This window comes from Typopeltis vanoorti, chromosome 14 (genome assembly GCF_054136105.1).
Source record: "Typopeltis vanoorti isolate ZY-2024b chromosome 14, IOZ_Tvanoo_1.0, whole genome shotgun sequence".
NCBI classification, from domain to species: Eukaryota; Metazoa; Arthropoda; class Arachnida; order Uropygi; family Thelyphonidae; genus Typopeltis; species Typopeltis vanoorti.
The window spans coordinates 122578608-122598268 of NC_143562.1; the positions used below are offsets into that span (position 1 = coordinate 122578608).

A 19661-nucleotide genomic window follows, 5' to 3' on the forward strand; every position below is an offset into this window, starting at 1 on the left:
TAGTCTAAGTGTGGTCTGATCAGAGGCTTTGCATCATCTGCAAACAACTGAATATCCCCTTGCAATCCACTGACAATATCATTGATATAAAGGTTAAACAATATAAGTCCCAGTACTGAGCCCTGTGGGACCCCACTTTTAACCCTCTGCTTCCTTAAAACTTCCCCATCATACGCAACTCTCTAATACCTATCAGACATCCAATCCTGAATCCATTTCACCAATCTGACATCCAGACCCATGTGCTGGAACTCAAATATCAGTTTATCATGTGGCACCCTGTCAAATGCCTTTGCTAAGTCTAAGAAAATGACAGTATATGCCTTTCCCTCATCTAATGCTCTTGTAACTTTATCATAAAAGGCTAGCATATTGCTAAAACAAGAGTGCCCCTTCACAAATCCATGTTGACTCTCACAGATAACATTACTCTCATCTGCCCAATGCTCTATACGGTCCCTCACTACTTTCTCCAAGATCTTACTAACTACTGATGACACACAAACTGGTTTATAATTAGACACTTCCAGTCTGGTATCGCCCTTATGCAATGGCACTATCTTACCTTCCTTCCATTCCCTGGGCACCTTTCCAGCAGCAAGACTTTCATTGAAAAGCCAGGTCAAAGGCACTGTCAGTTCCCTAGCACATTCTCTCAAAACTCATGGTGAAATACCATCCAGTCCCAAAGCTTTACTGACATCCAGAGTACTCAGTATTTGAAACACACTCTTCTCCTGTACCTCTAACCCTTGAACGTGTCCTATCCCTCTAGCATTAAAACTGACTCCTCCAGGATGAAATACTCGAATAAAGTGTTCATTGAACAATTCCACTATGTCCTCTGCATCAGTCACTCTATTCCCATTTTTATCCCACAATATTATTCTTCCACAGTCATTTCTCCTCCTACTGGCGACATTGCTAAAAAAGTCCGTAGGATTTTCTTTGGATCTTACAACTAATCTCCTCTCATATTCCAGTTTCGTCTCCTTACCATACTAGTTACTCTTCTGGCCTGTGTCTTATACTCTTCATGGAGCTTCCCTTCTCCTGTCTCCTTATATCTCTTCCACAGCCTCTTTTTCGCATGCAGTTCCTGTTTAATATTGTCAGTCATCCACTTTACTCCAAATTGTCCTCTTGTTATATATCTCATTCCCACTTTGACCCTGTCATTGATAATGCGGAAAAATATCTAGTCAGTATTAGATAGAGAAATAGGTTTAGGAATGAGGACAGTATGGCTTGTTACAAATTCACTTGGTATGTGTCCTGATGAGAGAAAGGAATTAAATAGAAATAATGTTGGATTCTATATCCACTTAATTTGAATTAAATAGCATATCTAGAATGGAAAGAATAAAATCCCAAGCCTCGCGATAAAGTTCTATCCCTAGACCATCAGGTCCTGGGGATGGAGGTCTCATTAGTTGGAGCCTCACCCAGAGGTGATACTATGACAATTGACATTTAGCAAAATGCTTTTCATATTCCCCGCTATCTGTTGTGGTTACAGTGAGGGTAAAATTTACGAGCAATTTGCTCACCCTGAATGGGCATGGAGATTATGCATTGTTATAGGAGGCTAATATAGCTTTTCGTCTTCTATATTTGAATATGTCCATTGGTTCGTATGCTGCAGCTTGTTGATCCAAATCGTTGTGATGTGTGGACGTCTTTAGGAAAAACTTGGATGCTAAGGATTGTAGAAAAGAGAGAATATAGGGAATATTTGTGTTTCTGTGGAGTTGATTGTTTCTGACATACCATGGGGCAGGCATTCAGAATCATTCTCAAGCACTTGTTCTGCACTCGCTGTATTTTGATAATGTTAGTATTAGAGGTGTGGCTCCAGGCCAGAGAGGCATAGGTGATTATAGGACGATTCATCATCTGGTATAGTTGCAATTTGATTCTGTTGCTGAGCTTGCTATTTCTATTAATTAGCGGATAGATCTGAGCTATGGGTTTAGATGCTTTTGCGCACACAGATTTGACGTTGGTTGAAAGATAGCTTTTGTCGAGAATCACACCCAGGTAATTTGTTTCTGTCTGCCAGGGAATTTTAGTATTGAATAGTAACACATCTCCTGCAGGAGACATTGGCCTTTTTGAGAAAAGAACGGCTGAGCTTTTCAGGGGGGTTGACTTCCAATCTCCACTTGGAGAACCAACCCTCCAGCTTTAGAAGGTTTTCTTGAAGCTTTCTGGCAATGATATGGGGTCTGAGAGATCTGGTTAGTATTGCCATATCGTCCGCATATAGGGCCAAAATAGAAGTCATCGGATTGTGTGGGATGTCTGACATGTATACAGAAAACAGCAATGGAGCCAGTAGAGATCCCTGTAGCACTCCAGCAAAGATATGGCGCTGGGCCAATGTAGAACCGTTGATTTTAACTGGCATTGATCTATTCTGAAGATATGAATGGATTAGATGAACCATTTTTAGTGAGGTACCAGCTGAGATAAGTTTGTGCAGGAGTCCAAAATGCCAGATTTTGTCAAATGCTTTGGATAGGTCTAGGAAAACAGCTCCTGTGCACTGGCACCAGTTGTAACTGGTGGTGATGTATTCGACAATTCTGTGGATTTGCTGGGTAGCAACACTATGGTTTTGCCAAAAACCAAACTGTTCTTTAGGGAGGACGATTAGGTCATTTACTGAGGTTTGGAGGCGTGAGAGGATGACCTTCTCTGCAACCTTACCCAGATTGGAGATGAGACTGATTGGGTGATAATTCTGCGGTAAGTATGGGTCTTTGCCTAGCTTATGTATAGGAATCACATCAGCCAGTTTTCAGGCGGAAGGAAAATAGTGAAGTCTTAAGATTGCATTTATTATACTGGTCAGGTGCACTATAGCTTTTCGAGGCAGCAGCTTGATCACCCTGTTTGAGATGCTGTCTGGTCCAGCAGCTTTATTGTTCTTAAGTTTTTTAATAATATCATATAATTCAACAGGTGATGCAGTGCAATATGGTCAGCACTGGTATCTGGGAGGTTTAATGCATGCCTGACCTGTCTGTGGATTTTGTACAGATGATTGAAATCTAAGTTGTTATAAGAAGGTTTGCACGATTTTTTAGTACGGCTTTTGCCTTGTCTGCATCTATGTGGACTAGGCCCTGGTTTGAGATTATGGGGATCTGCTTTTATTTTTGATGCTTCTCAGTAGTCCCCAGATAGAGTGATCAATAGGTGAGATAGAGGCTAACTTTTTATCCCAAACTTGGTTTCTATGAGTTTTAAGTGCATCTCTTACTGCTCCATTCAATCTATTAAGCACTGTCTTGTCCTGAGGAGTGCGAGTGTTATGCAATCTCTTCCTAGCTCTGCCCTTCTCTCTGATCAGGTCCATAATGTCTTCAGACAAACGATCAGGCTTGAGAACAGGTTTCTGGAAGGTTGCAACCGTTATAGCAGACTTAATCTGTTGGGTGAAGCTAGTCACTGCAGATTTCACATCTTCTGGTGTGCATATGTGAATGACGGGTCCAATTTGATCCCTAAGTGCTTTAGACAATCTCTCCCACGTGCCTGAATGAGAGGGAGGAGACAGGCATTCTTGTTCTCCCAATTGCAGTAGAATTGGTTTGTGATTTGACGACAGCTTGTTTAGTGATATAAGGCTGTACTGTAGTTTAATGTCTTGCAGGATAGCTATATCCAGGATGTCAGCAGTGCCAGATGTACTGAGATGAGTTGGTTCAGTAGGTCCAGCCACAACAGCATAGTTTGTCCTGTGTAGCAAGAAAGGATGCGGCCATTTTTATTGGTAGATTTACTGTTCCAAGCAGGATGTTTTGCATTGAAATCTCCAGTGATGACGACTGGTCCTTTTACTCCGAGGATGGCATCCAGATCTGGGGTCAATAATGTCTTTAATGGAGGGTTGTACGCAGAAAAAATTTTAAGGTTTCCAATTGAGTTTGTGAGGACATTAATTCCTGTGATTTCGAGGTTGGTGGTAGTAGGGTTGGTTATTGAATGATGATTGATATAGTTTTTGATAAGGGTGGCTGTAACTCCACCTCTATACCCAAGTCTGTCGTTTCTGTAAATCTGATACCCTCTGATTTTCAGGGTGTCAGCAGGCCTCAGGTGAGTTTCATTAATTAGCAATATATCTGGGTTGTATCTATTATTAAATTCCTGGATTTCTAACAGTTTATTTTTTATACCATTGGCATTCCAACCAATAATCCTAAGAGTTTGGGGTGATTTTTTTCCTATGCATCAGAGAGTGCTGATAATATGGACTGGGTTGCTGTAAGAATCTTTTTGTGACACTTAAGGATGGATTTGAGTTGCTGAAATCCTGCAGCATGTTTGCAAGAGAAGAGGTGATAACAGCTGATAGATTTGAATGTGGATTATTCAGGTTCTGAGTTTGTACTATCTGTTTGGAGTGGGCCACATCAGCATATGTTCTCGCTTGATGTTGAAGATTCGTTTTCTTAAGGAGCTCAGTTAATGATGGGCGAGCACCTGTTGTAATGATCTCACTCTTGGAGAACTGAGGAGCCTGAGCTTCAGGAACTCTCGCACTAGATGACGAGGTATATTGATGATTTGGATCATTCCATCTGTTTTTGGGGTGATGTATACACCCTCTATAATTAGCAGGATGAGGACCCCCCACAATCAGTGCACTTAGCCGGGGTGGATTTTGGCTTGGCGCAGGTGTTTGTGGGGTGATTCTCGCCACATTTTAGGCATCTGAACTGAGCTTTGCATAGTTTCTGGCATGGCCAAATTTTTGGCATCAGTGGCACTGCCCAGAAGATGATTTCTTTCTCAATGGTTCTGGGGTGATTTTGAGTCCACAGATTGATTTTAAATTATAGATGTCTTTGTAAATGTTGTGAATCTCAACCAAGACCAAAGGCAAAGGTGTCTTATTTGATCTAAACATTCTAGTGACCTTTATGGGAGGTAGTTCCTGTAAGTTAAGGTCAGTAACTATTTCATCCGTGTCAATATCCTCGGAGACTCCTCGTAGGACTACTTTCAGATTTTTTTCGGAGGCAAGTGAAAATGTGTGATATTGAGTTCCTCTTGCGTCCAATTCCTTTGTAAGATTTCTATAATCAGCCACCCTGGTGGGCTGAATTTTTATACCTTCGTCTACATTTTTAGCAGATCTATAACTTATTTGTAAGTTAGCCATGATGGTTCTTAGTGTTGTCCATTTCATTTCTGCTTTTCCCTTGGGATAATAGGTGGCACCTTCTCATTGGGGGAAGCAGAGGGATCTGAAATGGGAACATCCTCGTCCATACCAACATCATTTGTTGGCTCAGCAGAAAGAGTTTTTCCCTTCTTATGAGTGTGGATTTCTCCTTGATCAGAAGGATTAGAGGTAGAGACAACTAGATTGACTACTAGTTTTTGTAGAGACTAGTTTTTCCTCCATTTGAGGAGAGTCTTCATTTTCCTCAACGTCGACTTCAGGTGAGGAATATAAGTTTAAGTAGCCGGGCCAATCCCATTCAAACTTTTTGAGAAGCTTTTTAATAAAAGTGAGTGCTAGCCTTTTATCGAGTGATTCGATAATGATGTCTGGGTCAATCATGTTAGTAGGCCATGTTGTCAGCTTGAACTTCTTTGGGAGTTTATCAATTAAGTACAAGAGCCAGCTCTTTATTGAGCAAATCAGTGAATACACATCTAGATCAGTCGAGTACCGATCACTTTAAAGTGTACACGGTGTTACCCGTCATCATTTCTGTCGCAAGCTGAAAAGCTCGACTTTAGAGGGTAAACTTAGATGTTTTAGCAAGAACTGCTACTTGACATGTCTATGTTTTGGGGGGAAAAAAGCACGCAAATCGGAGCGAGGAGAAACCTCACATCCCTGTTGCGGCATGCCCCAGAGCTTAAAGGTTGGGGATGCAGTATTAGGTGTTGTGTATGTTCATTTAGACTGAAACGCTGGCTTACATGAGGGGTAGCGAGGTACCTCCGATCCCCCCCGCGACACGTGCCACGGGGTTGGTTTCCGAGGTGCAGGGAGGGGGGGGCATTTAGGGAGGCAGAGTTAGTGTTGGTTGTGGAATTGAAGCATGCGTAAGATGTCGTGGGTTTGCGTTCAAGTAGGGTCGGGGCACTAAGGTGGCAGGGGGGAGGTTATAATTTAAGTCTTACCTTGCCGTTCCACAGGTAGGCAATGTTACCTGGGGAGCACCAATGTTCGTGGAACTTTGCAGGGCCTTCTTCTGCGAGCTTCATTTTGAGGTACGTTTTTACGGAGGAATGACAGCTTCTGAGGATGTCAGAGAGGCCTTTCCTCTGTTTCTGGAATAAGGCCACATTCCTGATCTTCCATATGTGGAACCTGAATTCAATGATGGAGAATAGAAGGAGGTGCTTTTGATTCTTGCACATGGTGTCGGGGACTTCTGAAAGGTTGAGAGCCTGGTTTTGGGTGATGGTGGTGTCGAACCTGTTCCTGACGTGTCTCCACACGGCTTGAGTAGTAAAACAGTGGAAGAAGATGTGGTCAATAGTCTCTGTCTCCGTGCAGAAGATGCACTTTTCAGAAGCGTACCTATTCAACTTGGAAACGTGGTAGTTGACTGGGAGAATCTTGTGGGAGATCTTGAAGTTTAAGTCTTTCCTCGTGGAATACAGGAAATCTAGGTTATTGTTTTGCCAAGTGGACTTCTGGTCGTCCGTGAGAGGTGCCGGGTCTTTGATGATTCTGAGCCAGTTGTAGATTGCTGGTCTTGGGTAGGCGGAAATGTTGTTCCCTTCGAGGTAGGGTGATAGCGCTGCAATGGTCATGAGTATAGGTTTATAGTGATCCAGGGGGAAAAGGGCTTGCGGTCCGGCATAGTCGACGTTGAGGAGCTTACAGTACCTCGTTCCCAGCCAGTATTTGGTGAGACCGTGGCAGATGTGAATGGGGTTACTGATCATTTTTATCAGAGTTTCGATGTTGACCGATGTAATGGCGTCTCAAAGAAGGGGGATGTTGAGACCTCCTTGCTCGGTGGGTCTGGCCATTTTAAAGCGTTTAATCTTATCCTTTTTGTTTTCCCAGAGGAAGTTAAACATGATTTTCTCAAATTTCTTTAGGGATTTTTTGGTGTTGATTAGGGGGGAGGTGTAGTACAAAATCACTGGGAGCATTAGCTGTTTGATTATGTGTGCACATCCTCTGAAACCGATGGAGCGGGAGTTCCACTTTTCTTTGATTTTTAAAAGCTTCTCTTTCACTAAGGCATCTGTGCAGTGGGAATTTTGGTTGTTGAAACCGATCCCCAGGATTTGGATTGGTGAGGTGGGGGGGGGATTTTTCCCCCAGTCTCCTATGGGAAGCCTACCGGTTTTTTCTTTATTAATTTTGGAACTGGAGGCTCTTTCAAAAATACTGATGGAGTGGGAGAGGCCTTCTTGGGAGCTGTTGTTCTTCGTGATGACTGTGACATCGTCGGTGTACAGGAGACACTTAAGTGGGCCGCTGGTGGGTCTGGGGAGTTCCACACCTTTAATTTCTGGGTTCCATCTTATATGGTTGGCGAGGAGCTCTATGTATATTACATACATTGCGGGGGACAGGGGGCACCCCGGTCGGCCTCCTCTTGTGATGTGAAAGGGGTCTTTTAGGATGTCGTTGATTGTGATCTTGCTGTTGATATCCCGGTAGAGGGTTTGGATGAGGTGAATGAAATTAGGGCCGAAGCCGTGGTGCCTCAGTGTTTCAAACAGGAGTAGGTGGGATACCTGGTCGAAAGCTTTGCTCTGATCCAAGGTTATTAGTGTGCTGCTGCCTCAGTGTGTTTGAGGTAATCGATGGTGTCCCGAATAAGGGCGATTTTATGCATCGGGCCTCGACCGAGTACCGCACATGCTTGTTCTTTCTGGATGATGGTAGAGAGGGTACTGGAGAGGCGATTGGTAATGCATTTTGACAGGATTTTGTAATCTGTGTTGAGCAGGGTTATTGGCTGCCAGTTGCTAACATCTGTGGTGTCCCCTTTTTTGGGGATAAGGGTGATGATGCCCGTTCTCTGAGAGTCGGTCAGTTTCCCTCGGGTGCTGCAGAAGTTGAACACTTCGAGGAGGACCGGCCCTAGGAGGGGCCAGAATTCTTTGTAGAAGTTGTTGGGGAGGCTGTCTCTGCCTGGGGCAGTGTTTAGTAGAGCTCTTGATAGCAACCTGGAGTTCTTCTAGGGAGAGAGGTTTTTCTAAGTGGAGGCTATCTTGCACGGAGATTTTGGCCATGTGAGCCAGCAGTCTAGGCCAGAGGATGGTTTCCGTTGGTTCGGAGTGATAGAGCCGGGAGTAGTAGTCCTTGAACGCTCCCACGATGTGATCTTTCTCCTGTGAGAGCACGTTGTTGTACCTGATTTCGGTTATGTTTTTTCCGACTCTGTTGTTCATAATCTGTTGGAAGAAGGCTCTGTTGAAGGTTTTCTCCGCCAAAACCTTCCCCGCATGGGCTTTAATCTGAAGTAGTTTGATGTCTTCTTGTTTGAGGGAGATGATCTCGTTTTGATAGTGTTGGATGGTGTGCTGTATTTGCGGGATGTTCTTGTTGTTGCTTCCCTTTTGGAAAATGGCAATTAGTTTGTATAATTTACTTGTCTTTTCCCTCTGCTTCTTCCGGATGCTGACTTCGAGTTTTTTCAGGGTGTGGCTGCACTGAAGTTTGATGTTTTCCCACTGGTTTGCTTTGTTCTCCTGGCTGCAGTCGGTGAGAAGATTTGTAAGGAGAAGGTTGACCTCTGTTTTGACTTCTGGAAGGGATAGGAGAGCAGGGTCACATCTCCAGTAGCCTTTCCCATAAAAACTTGATGTAGGGAGTTCCAGGGATAAGTTAACTGCTGCGTGGTTGGAGATGCAAGTTGTTTGGGTAGAGTTGATGGTGAAGATGCTATGTACGGCTTTGATTTGAGTTTGGGAAATATTAAACCTGTCGAGTCTGGAACTCACATTTCTGCTGTTCCGCCAGGTGGTGCTCTTTTTCTCTGGGTGCAGAATGTTCCAGGGGTCTGCCAGGTTTAACTCGTAGCAAAGTTCGAAGATCTGGTATTTTCCCACGTCTTCTTGGTTGGGGTCTCTGCCTTCTTTATCTAATTGGGTGTCGGTGACACAGTTGAAGTCCCCCCCCAAAAAATAATTTCGTCCATACCCTCGAGGGAAGGGAAGAGAGATCAGAGGAACTTCCTGTCGTGTTTCGCTGAAGGAGTGTAAACGTTGATCATGGTGATCTTCCTGTTTTGGAGAAGGGTGCGAACGGCGATGACTCACCTGTCTTGGTCTCTTTTAGAGAAAAGGGCTTTCCCCTGGAAGCGGGGGCTGAAAAGGATTGCCACACCTTTGCTTCGGTTTGTACCGAAGCTCCAGTAGGTTTTGAACTGCCATTTCCTTTCGAGAATTTTGACTTGGCTTATTTGATGAATGTGCATTTCTTGTAGGAAAGTAACATCCGAGTTAGACTGTGACATTTGGTGGTGCAACCAGTCTTGTTTCCTTTGGTTGTTAAAGCCCTGTATATTCAGGGTAATTATACGTGTGACCGAGGTTTCCCCCATTACTCCACACTAGGTGGGGGGGAGGAACGAGATCGCTCTTACTTTTGGTTTTTTTTTCCCTTGGATATTCAGCTTTTGAGTTTCACGACTATGGGATCGACTGCGGCCTCGCTTAGAGTGCGCGTCTCCCCCCTGAGTGGGCTCCGTGACTGACGGAGTGTCTCCGTCGCGGAGGGTGAGGTTCCTCAGTGACGTGAAGTCGTCAGGGCTCGGGAGGGGCTCACGCTTGGATGTGCAAGGTTGTCTTCCGATTTGACGTCGGTTTCCATGTCGCTGGGGGGGTTGCCGCGGTGTCCCCTGACCGAGTCATGTTCCGAGGTGCCTGGCGAGGTTACTTGGTCGTCTTTTGGGGGCTCCGCCTGGTCAGCTACCGGGGACTCTTCACTTAAGTGAGCGGTATTTGTTGAGCCTGTTGGTATGGCTTCAGGTTAGTCGTGAGTGGCCTATTATGCCGCAATTCCCGCATTTGTTTTGGGGGCAGTATCTTGCCGTGTGGCCTTCGAGTCTGCACAACTTGGTCATGCCCGTGTAATTCACCATCACTACGAAACCTTTAATATTTATAAAGTTAGGGACTGCCTTCTTCATTTGAAGCTTTACAGCTACTTTGTCTCCAATTTCGATGTTAGGGTATTTCACGAACTTTTCCCTAATGACATCTAATACTGTGCCGTATTCGGTAAACGTCGATCTCAGGGTGGCGTCGTCTACCTCAGCGGGAAGTTTCCTTAAGGAAATGATCTTAATCCCGTGACCGAGAGCTGACGGAATATGTCTTTCGTTTTTAAGCAGTATCCCCACTGCTAACAAATTGTCTCTGGCGACGTGATTCGTAACTGTCACTTCGTAAAAGCCCTTATAGAAGTCCCAACAGTTTATATTTTTAACATTTTCTACTCCCGCCACATCTACTGTCGCGTCTGCTATATCCTCGGGTTTGTAGGCTTTCTTCAGGGAGAACCTTAAGGTTAGATCTCAGTTCATGCTTGGGCTAGATGTTATCGTAGGGTGGTTGTGAAAGAAACTGTAAACAGGACGAGCTCACACTTCCTCTTGTAACAGAAGAAGCGGGGGAGCACGGCAAGTAAAACGAAAAGGACTTACTAAGCTGGCTTGGTGCTTCCGATGACGGCCGAAAAATACAAATCCAGGAACGAGCTGCGGAACACTATGCACAGAAATACAACGCATCCGCATTCACTCCAGGTAAAAAGAATCTAGATCAGGTACACTAATATTGTTTTAACTGCATATGAGGTGATACTATGGTTGAAGTAATGCAGAGGTCATATTTTCAGATACAAGTAGCCAAAAGGTGTCACACTTATTATTAAATTACTCTGGATTAGAGAAAGTTGTTGGAAGTTTTTCTACTTGTTTATACTATAAATTAAAGATACCAAGAAATTATATACTTGGTTTAATCCTTTATCCAAGTGTAAGCAGACAAGTTTGTACCTGAACTATTTTCAGCTGGGGCAACTTGTATAAAGAAGATGATGACTTCACATCACTTGCCTTAGTATCCCATAATGCAAAGGGCATCTCCTTGTCAACATGTATAATGCGATGCATTATAGGAAGGGTCACTACCCAGACCAGTTTCGATCCTTATTGAGGTCTCATCAGTAGGAGCCAGAGTAATTTAGTAATAAGGTGTTACACATTTTGGTAACTTGCACATGGAAATATGAATTCTGCATTACTTCAACCTTCGCTTCTGGATCTGGTTCTCACCGATGAGACTCAATAAAGGTCGAAACTGGTCTGGGTAGTGACCCTTCCCATAATGCTATGCATTATGGGAAGGGTCACTACCCATGTGCTTTGCATTATGGGATACTAAGGCAAGTGATGTGTAGTCTCTACATACAAGCTGCCTAGTTGTGAAGTTACTTCATGCAGAAACTTTGTTTTCTTAAACTTGGAAGAAGTCATGTTTTCATATATGAGTAGCCAAAAGGTGTCACACCTTATTATTAAATTACTCTAGATTAGAGAAAGTTGTTGGAAATATGACTTATGCATTACTTCAACCTTAGTATCACCTGTGGGTCTGGCTCCCACTAATGAGACCTCAATAAGGGTTGAAACCAGTCTGTGTAGTGATCCTTCCCATAATGTATAGCACTATACATGTAGAGATGTGCTTTGCATTATTGAATACTAAGGCAAGTAATGTGAAGCCATCAGCTTCTTTATATGAGTTGCCCCCATCCTGAAAATAGTTCAGGTGGAAACCTATTTGCTAACACTTAGATAAAGGATTAAACCAAGTATATAATTTATTGGTATCTTTAATTTAAAGCTTTAGTCAATTACCCATATTTAAAGCTATGTAGAGGTCTCCTCCTAGTAATCTATTTAAATCAAACAACCTTTTTGACATAATAAACCAAGTAAGAAATAAATCCTATTTATTCATTTAAAAATATTAATATCTATTAAAATATTAAGTAATATAATCAATCTAACAAATACATTTTCTGATTTTATGATGAGAAGATCTCAGATGGACTGCATTTCAGTATGTTAGGAAAATTTCATGGGTCTCATAAATGAATCTCTGAGATGCAGGTTGCTCTCTGCCACTTTAAATAATTACAAAAGTTTGACTTTCTGAAACAATATGTGACAAATCAGAAATTAATAAGTATAACTTAAAAGATGAACATAAATGTTAGAGTTTTTTAGTTAAGTTATCTTTTATAATAATATATTTTTCAACTACAGTTGTCAATTAGTAATGTATTTGTTAAAATTTAATTAAGTAAAATTATTATGAGTGATATTTGGTATGCTGGACTACTCTTTGTTACTTGGATTTTAATTGCAAATTTCTCTTTGAAAGCATAACAAAAATGATAATTAAAGCTTACTACAAATCCCCAATTTCAGCAAATATGATGACAAAACCCCATCTAATGGTTTTTGGCTTGTGGATGCTTACTGTAATTTCTATAGTGGGAGCCATTATTTTTGGTTTGCTTGGAGCAATATTTTCTGTCATAAACAGCACAACCACTCCTGTTGAGATGATTACAGGTATTACAGGACTATATATATGGAATGGATTAGGAGGTAAGACTATATTGAAGGAAACATTTTTAAGCACATTTCTTATGATTTTAGTATTATTACTATTATTATCAATATTACTTTATTATTCCTGAACTCCATGGAGTCAAGATTTATTGCTTGAAACCCACCTTAGACAACAAAAATATATCATACCATTCCTTAAAGTCTTCATCCACTATTTGCACTCTCAGCCAATACGTTCCATGCTTTTACCAGTCTCTATAGAAAAAACTTTTTAACTTTTTATTTGCTAATTCCTTTTGAAACATCTGAGAATGCCCCTTTGTTAGTGTTCCTTGCTCTCTTTGTACTATTATTATTATTATGGGCAACTCCAGGGAGTCCTTAGACTCATCGAGGGAGGCCTTAAACATCATGTCCACACGACTATACGACATTCTCACAGCATCTATCATACCTTGCCTTGAACTCACTCACTCACCATCATAGCACCACAACAGACTCTGGCAGATTATGCTGTTTTAAGGATACTTGTGACATAAGACTGAATGATCAATGCACGTAAACACAAGAAAGATATTTAATTAAACAAATATTTCGGTCTGGAAATAGCAGATCATCTTCAGTCGAGTGCCTATTCCTTATATCTCTGGTATTTCAGAACCTATTGCAAGAATTTTAAAGAAATATGATTTAACAACTACGTATTCGCCTATCAACAAATTGTCTTCTCATTTTCCTTCTCCTAAAGACAAACGCTCAACTTTATCTCTTTCTGGAGTTTATCAAATTCCTTGCAACTGTGATCTTTCCTATTTTGGACAGACTGGACGTTCTCTTGAAAAAAGAATCCAAGAACATCAATCCTCCATTCTTCACAACAAACCTGAAAAGTCTGGATTGGCTCAACACAGGATTGAAACTAACCACAGCATCTTTTGGTCCAGGACTCGCCACTTACATAGATCCCGTTATAGGTTCGAACGTTTGTTCAAGGAAAGCGTGGAGGCCTTACTCCATCGTCCCAACCAGAATCGTAATGACTGTATATCTATATCAAAAATCTGGGAAAGTCTAATCAAGATTACTCATTAATTTTTTTTTTTTTCCAATCATGTCTCTACTTCAAAATGTTCTATTTTATACTTAATACTTAGTGATATAACATCATGCGGTGTGTTCTATTTTTAACGATCTATTGTTAGTATTCTAGCTTTAAAACTGTTCTTGTAATACCACTGAAGATGATCTGCTATTTCCAGACCGAAATATTTGGTTAATTAAATATCTTTCTTGTGTTTACGTGCATTTATAATTCTGGCAGATTATTCCACTCATTTACTACTCTAAAAGCAAAGAACCCAGCTCTAACACCCTTGCTAACCACACTCTTGCCCAGCTTCCATAGGTGTACCCTAGTTCTCCCACCACCAGTCCTGATCTCAAAAATATCCTCTGAATTAATCCTATAGAAACCCGTTAGCAATTTGAATGTCTCAATCATATCTCCCCTTTTACACCTATCAACTAATTTCTGCAACCCACAAATCTTCAACCTGTTATCATAAGGTTCATTCCATAGACCTGCTATCATCTTGGTCACTCGTTTCTGGATCCTCTCCACCTCCTCCCCATCAAGAAGAAACCTAGGTGACTAAATCTAGGCACAGTAGTCGAGATGAGATCTTATCAGGGCTCGGTACAGAGGTACAATAACTTGCTTGTCTCTGCTCGTCAAAGTATTTTTCAACAGCCAAGTGAATTGATGAGCTGATTTAGCCACTTTTGCAATGTGCAACCAACACTCCCAAGTCCCTGGCCTCATCAATCTCCTGGAGTACAGTTCCACCAATGTGGTATACTGCTGCTAATCTTTTCACCCCAAAATGCATAACCTTAGATTTTGTCACATTAAATTGACATCCATTCTCCTTAGCTCAGAACTCCAATCCATCCAAATCATCCTGCAATATTTTGACATCGTCTGCATTCACTGTTGCCCTACCCAACTTTGCATCATCAGCCAACAAATGAACCGTTCCTCTTAGATCCTTCCCTATATCGTTTATGAACAAATTAAACAGCAGTGGTCCAAGAACAGAACCCTGCGGCACACCACTAGTCACAGGCCGTCTTTTGGACTCTACTCCTGAATAAACTACTCTCTGATATCTCTCTCTATCAACCACCCACCTATCCAGCTCACTAACCCTATATCCATTCCCATATGTTGTAGTTTATGGATTACAATTCCATGTGGTATCCTGTCTCTTGGCCTTAGCCAGGTCCAGCAGTATCAGTGTAAACTCATTACCCTTATTCAGTTCAGCCGTCACTGTGTTATAAAACTTGATCAAGTTACTGAGGCATGATCTACCCTTCACAAAGCCATGCTGTCCCCCGTACAGTATCTCATTTTCATCAATCCATTCCTGTATTTTTCCCTTGACTACTTTCTCCAAGACTTTGACAACGACTCCTGATATGCTGATAGGTCGGTAATTTGCAATAGACAGTAGTCTTGGATCCTCCTTTATGCAGTGGAACTATTTTCCCCCCTTTCCACACCTTCGGGACTAAACCAGACCCAAGACTCAGATTAAACAACATGGTCAAGGGCATTGATAATTCTTTAGCCGCTTCATAAGACCCGTGCCGGTATACCATCCAATCCCACAGATGTATTCACATTAAGGTTCTGCAATAGACTATTCACCTCTACTTCATTCATCACAATTCCCATATAAACTAATGGTTCCTTCATTTTTGCAAAGTCACCACCTGGATGATATACTCTTGCAAAGTGCTCGCTCAGTAATTCCACTATATTGACTGATTCGGTGACCTCCTTACCATTGTCATTCCTTAAAATCATTCTATATGAAACTCTCCAGTGCTAATCTGATAAACCCCTTTACAAAGGTTAAATGTCTCAATAATACTACTTCCCCACTTCTCCCTTTATCTTCTATCCACTAAACTTTAGTTTCCATGCTTTCAGTCTATCCTCATAACAGATACTGTACAGTACTGATAACATTTTTGTTATCCAACTTTGCACTCTTTCCAAAATTACTTCATCCCTTTCACCTGGCGACTAAATTTGAGCACAGTAATCCAAATGTGGTATGATCAGAGCTTTTTGTAATGGAACCACCACTCTTTTATTTCTCGTGGTCACTGTCCTCCTCAGTTTTCTGTTAACAATCATTCCAAGATCTCTTGCTTCCTCCACTTCTAGTATGACTTCACCAAGTGAGTAACTTTACATCAGCTGCATTAAACTGACATCCCTATTATTTTGGAAAAAATTTCCAGATTACTCAAATTCTCTTAATGAGTCAAAACATCAGCATGATTACTAATACCTCTCCCAAGCTTTACAATATTTGCAAAAAACTGAATATCTCTCAGTAGTCTGACATTATCATTGACATAAATATTGGACAGTAATGGTTCTAGTACTAAACTCTGTGGAATTCCACTTGCACCCATTCTACTCACCAGTACTGCTCTTCTCCTATCGGGTAAATGTAACATTATACAGAGCAATATTTAGTCTATATTTAAGTTGTCAGTCAGCAGTTAGAATTGAAGGAAATACAGGAAGATGGTTTCATGTAAAATCAGGGGGAGACAAGGATGCACATTATCTCCACTTTTATTAATCATCTATATGGATTACATTATGAAAGAAAGTGGCATTAGGCCTGATATTAGAATTGGAGTTGTCAAACTTAGCTCTTTGCTTTATGTAGATGATGTTGTGCTCCTAAACACAACTAGTGCAAGTTTCAAGGATTCTCTAACTAAACCGAATAACAGCTGTAAGAAATTTGGCATGAAAATCAGCAATAAAAATATTAAAACGATGAAAACAGGCTGAAATATTCAACACATCAACTGCATTCTGAATGGACAGCCCTCAGAATAAGTAAAATATTTCACCTATTTAGGCATAGTTTTTTAGAGAAGATTGCAAGTTAAATCTGGAAATAGACAACAGAATAAGCAAAGCTAGTATGGTGGGCAGCCAGTTGAATAAAAATTTATATGAAATATGAGACAAAAATGGTCAAAACACTAAACCAGTATAATAAATTTAGTTTAATCCTTTATCCAAGTGTGAGCAAACAAAGTTTGCGCCTGAAAGTATCTTCAGGACTGGGGTAAGGTACAACACCAGGGCAACTCGTTGCAAAGGTGGAGCAAGTTACCATCACTCCTGTCTCAGAGATACTGAGATACTGTCTCAGAGATACCCCAGTCCTGAAGATACTTTCAGGTGCAAACTTTGTTTGCTCACACTTGGATAAAGGATTAAACAAAATTTATTATACTCTAACCAAGTGAAAAATAAACTTTCAACTAAACCAGGAGTAATCAAGACACTGTTCAAATCAGTTTTAAGTAATGGATTTGAGAGTGGGGTTATAAATAAAGAACTTAATCAAAGACTCGAAACCACAGATATGAGAGTTCTGAGAAAAATGATGGGTATGAACAGATGTCCTCAATGACAGAATCATATTATAAATGATGATATTAGAAAGTAACTTGACATTGTTAGCATTCAAGAATGTGTAAGAAGAGTTAAAGAGTTAACTTATATAGCCACTTAAATAGAATGGATGAGGAAAGGTTAGCAAAAACAGATGTCCGATGCCAAGATGGCATGAAAGAGATCCAGATGAAGACCAAGGTATACAGGTGGATTGAATCAGTCAGTACTGCCTTAGAAACATGAAATGTCAGATATGACAATATTGGTGTGCTGACAAGTAATTTGGAGGAAAATTTTAGATAGGGGATTAATAATGTAAATTTATTATGAAAGTACTACATGATTAATCTGAACACCCATTGAGGATACATATCAGGAAATTAATGACGATGTCTACAGTTTGATACCCTCATTTTACCACTACTTGTGAAATAACACTTACCACCTTACCTTACTTCCTCTCCTTAGGGACTGACTTACCCCATTGCAAGTCTTTCAAGTAAACAACCAGGTAATTCGTTCAGTTCCATATCACATTCTATGAAAACAAGTGGCAAAATCTCATCTAATTCTCTTGCCTTGACGTCTAGCATAGTCAATATGAGGTGCTATCAAAAAGAAATTTGACTAGGTTAATAAAATCTTTGCAACTTACCCAATTTAAACTTGTACTCAACCCCCTAAAGTTCCCTTCCGAGTTCATGCTTTCGCCATGCTCCAAACACTTCCTGGAAGTCTTGTTGTTGAAGTGCACAAGCACTGCTTGCGATTTGTCTTCAATCTCCTTAATGATATCGAACAGCTGCCCCTTCAGCTTCAATTTCATTTTTGGAAACAAAAAGAAGTCACAAGAGGCTAAATCTGGTGAGTAAGGAAGCTGTGGGACAACCACCATGCTGTTGGCTACCAAAACTCTAATTTTTTTAAGGAGCTATGGGAGGTGATCATCTCTTGTGATGATCACTTGAGCTGCTCCATATGAAATTTCAACTCTGTCAACAATTTCCTGGATGGTGATGCGTCAATCTGCATGGATGATCTTGTTCTCCCACTGTCTCCAGATATGCTAAGAAAAATTTGATCCATGTTAATCTGGTAATTACCCTTACCAACTTATGTTTCAATCACATCTTCCCTCTTCCTTCTATCCAATAGTCTCTGTGATTTAGATTCTCTCAATGTGTCCTCATATTCCACATTCCAGAGACCATAAACCAACTTAGTCAATCATCTCTGAACCTTTTCCAGCATCTCATCAAACTTTTGAAAACCTGGTGACTAAATCTGTGCACAGTAATCCATATGTGGCCTGATCAAAGCCTTGTACATCCTTACTTCAACATGTAAGTGTTCTCTGCATGATTCCCAAATCTTACTCCTCTGGGTTGTCCTCACAATTTTAGCAAAATGTCCACAAAATTTCAAGCCTCTATCCACTATCACCCCCTGATCTTTCATCTACTCCACTTCCTCTAAAATATTCCCAGCAATCCTATACTCTGCATCCATTTTTGCTTCACAAATTTTAAAACATTGCATTTTGTAATTAAACTAATATCCACATACTCGCCCATTCAGACTATTTAGGTCCTCTTGCAAAGCTACATTGCTCTACTTCTGATAACGCTCCCTAACTTTGAATCATCTGGAAACAACTATATATCACCATTTAAGTCCTTTCCAATGTCATTTACAGACAAAAAACAACAATGAACCCCAAAAAAACCCAGGATCCAATGGACCCTGGAGCATGCCACTAGGGACTTCCCTCTTCTGGGATATCACTCCCCCATATACAACATACTGATACATATGAGACAGCCAATCTCCAATCCAACACACTAATCTACTACCCAACCCTATCTGTTCGAATTTAACTACTAGTTTGTCATGTGATGATCTATTGAATTTGCAAAATCCAATATACTACTGTATATGCATCCCCCCCCCCTTGTCCAACGTATTTGTTACCTCGTTATAATGAGTAAGCAGATGGCTAAAACACTATTTTTCTTTAGCAAACCCATGCTGTCCATTAAAGAGAATTCTACTGTTTTCTAATTCCACCTAGTTCTGAATCCTTGCCCACACTAACTTTTCCAACACATTGACCACAACTCCAGACAAGTAGATTGGCCTATAATTCAAAGTCTTATTCCCTTTATGAAGCAGAACAATTTTGCCATCTTTCTACTCCTTTGGAATCTGGGCTAATCTAAGACTCATGTTAAAAAAGTAAGTTAAAGCGCTGTTGTTAACTCCCTGGAACGTTCCCTCAAGATATGCAGTGAGATAACATCAAGTACCATGGTCTTGTTGACATCAAGTTTAATTAATTCCTCATATACATTCTGCTTACTCACCATCAATGGCTCCTCCTCCATTCCCACTGGTCTCAAGTTCTGCATTATATTTCACAAGGATGAAATACTTTAATGAACTGCTCACTAAACACCTCAACTATATCCTCCTCAGTGTTTATCATCCTCCCATAATCATTCTTCCTTCTACTATCATTTGCTAACTGCTGCTCATACTACACTTTTGCTAAGCTTACTAAATGAGTC

General features: G+C 40.9%; 1 protein-coding gene across 1 annotated transcript in view; it reads left to right on the plus strand.

The window, feature by feature from the left end:
* The window catches only part of LOC150099875 (clarin-2-like), a 116354-nt gene that overhangs the window by 62490 nt on the left and 34203 nt on the right, over positions 1–19661 (plus strand). Inside the window, exon 3 of the mRNA XM_090403507.1 lies at positions 12447–12629. Coding sequence (XP_090259633.1) covers positions 12447–12629 — 183 coding nt within the window. The remainder of the gene's footprint in view (positions 1–12446; positions 12630–19661) is intronic.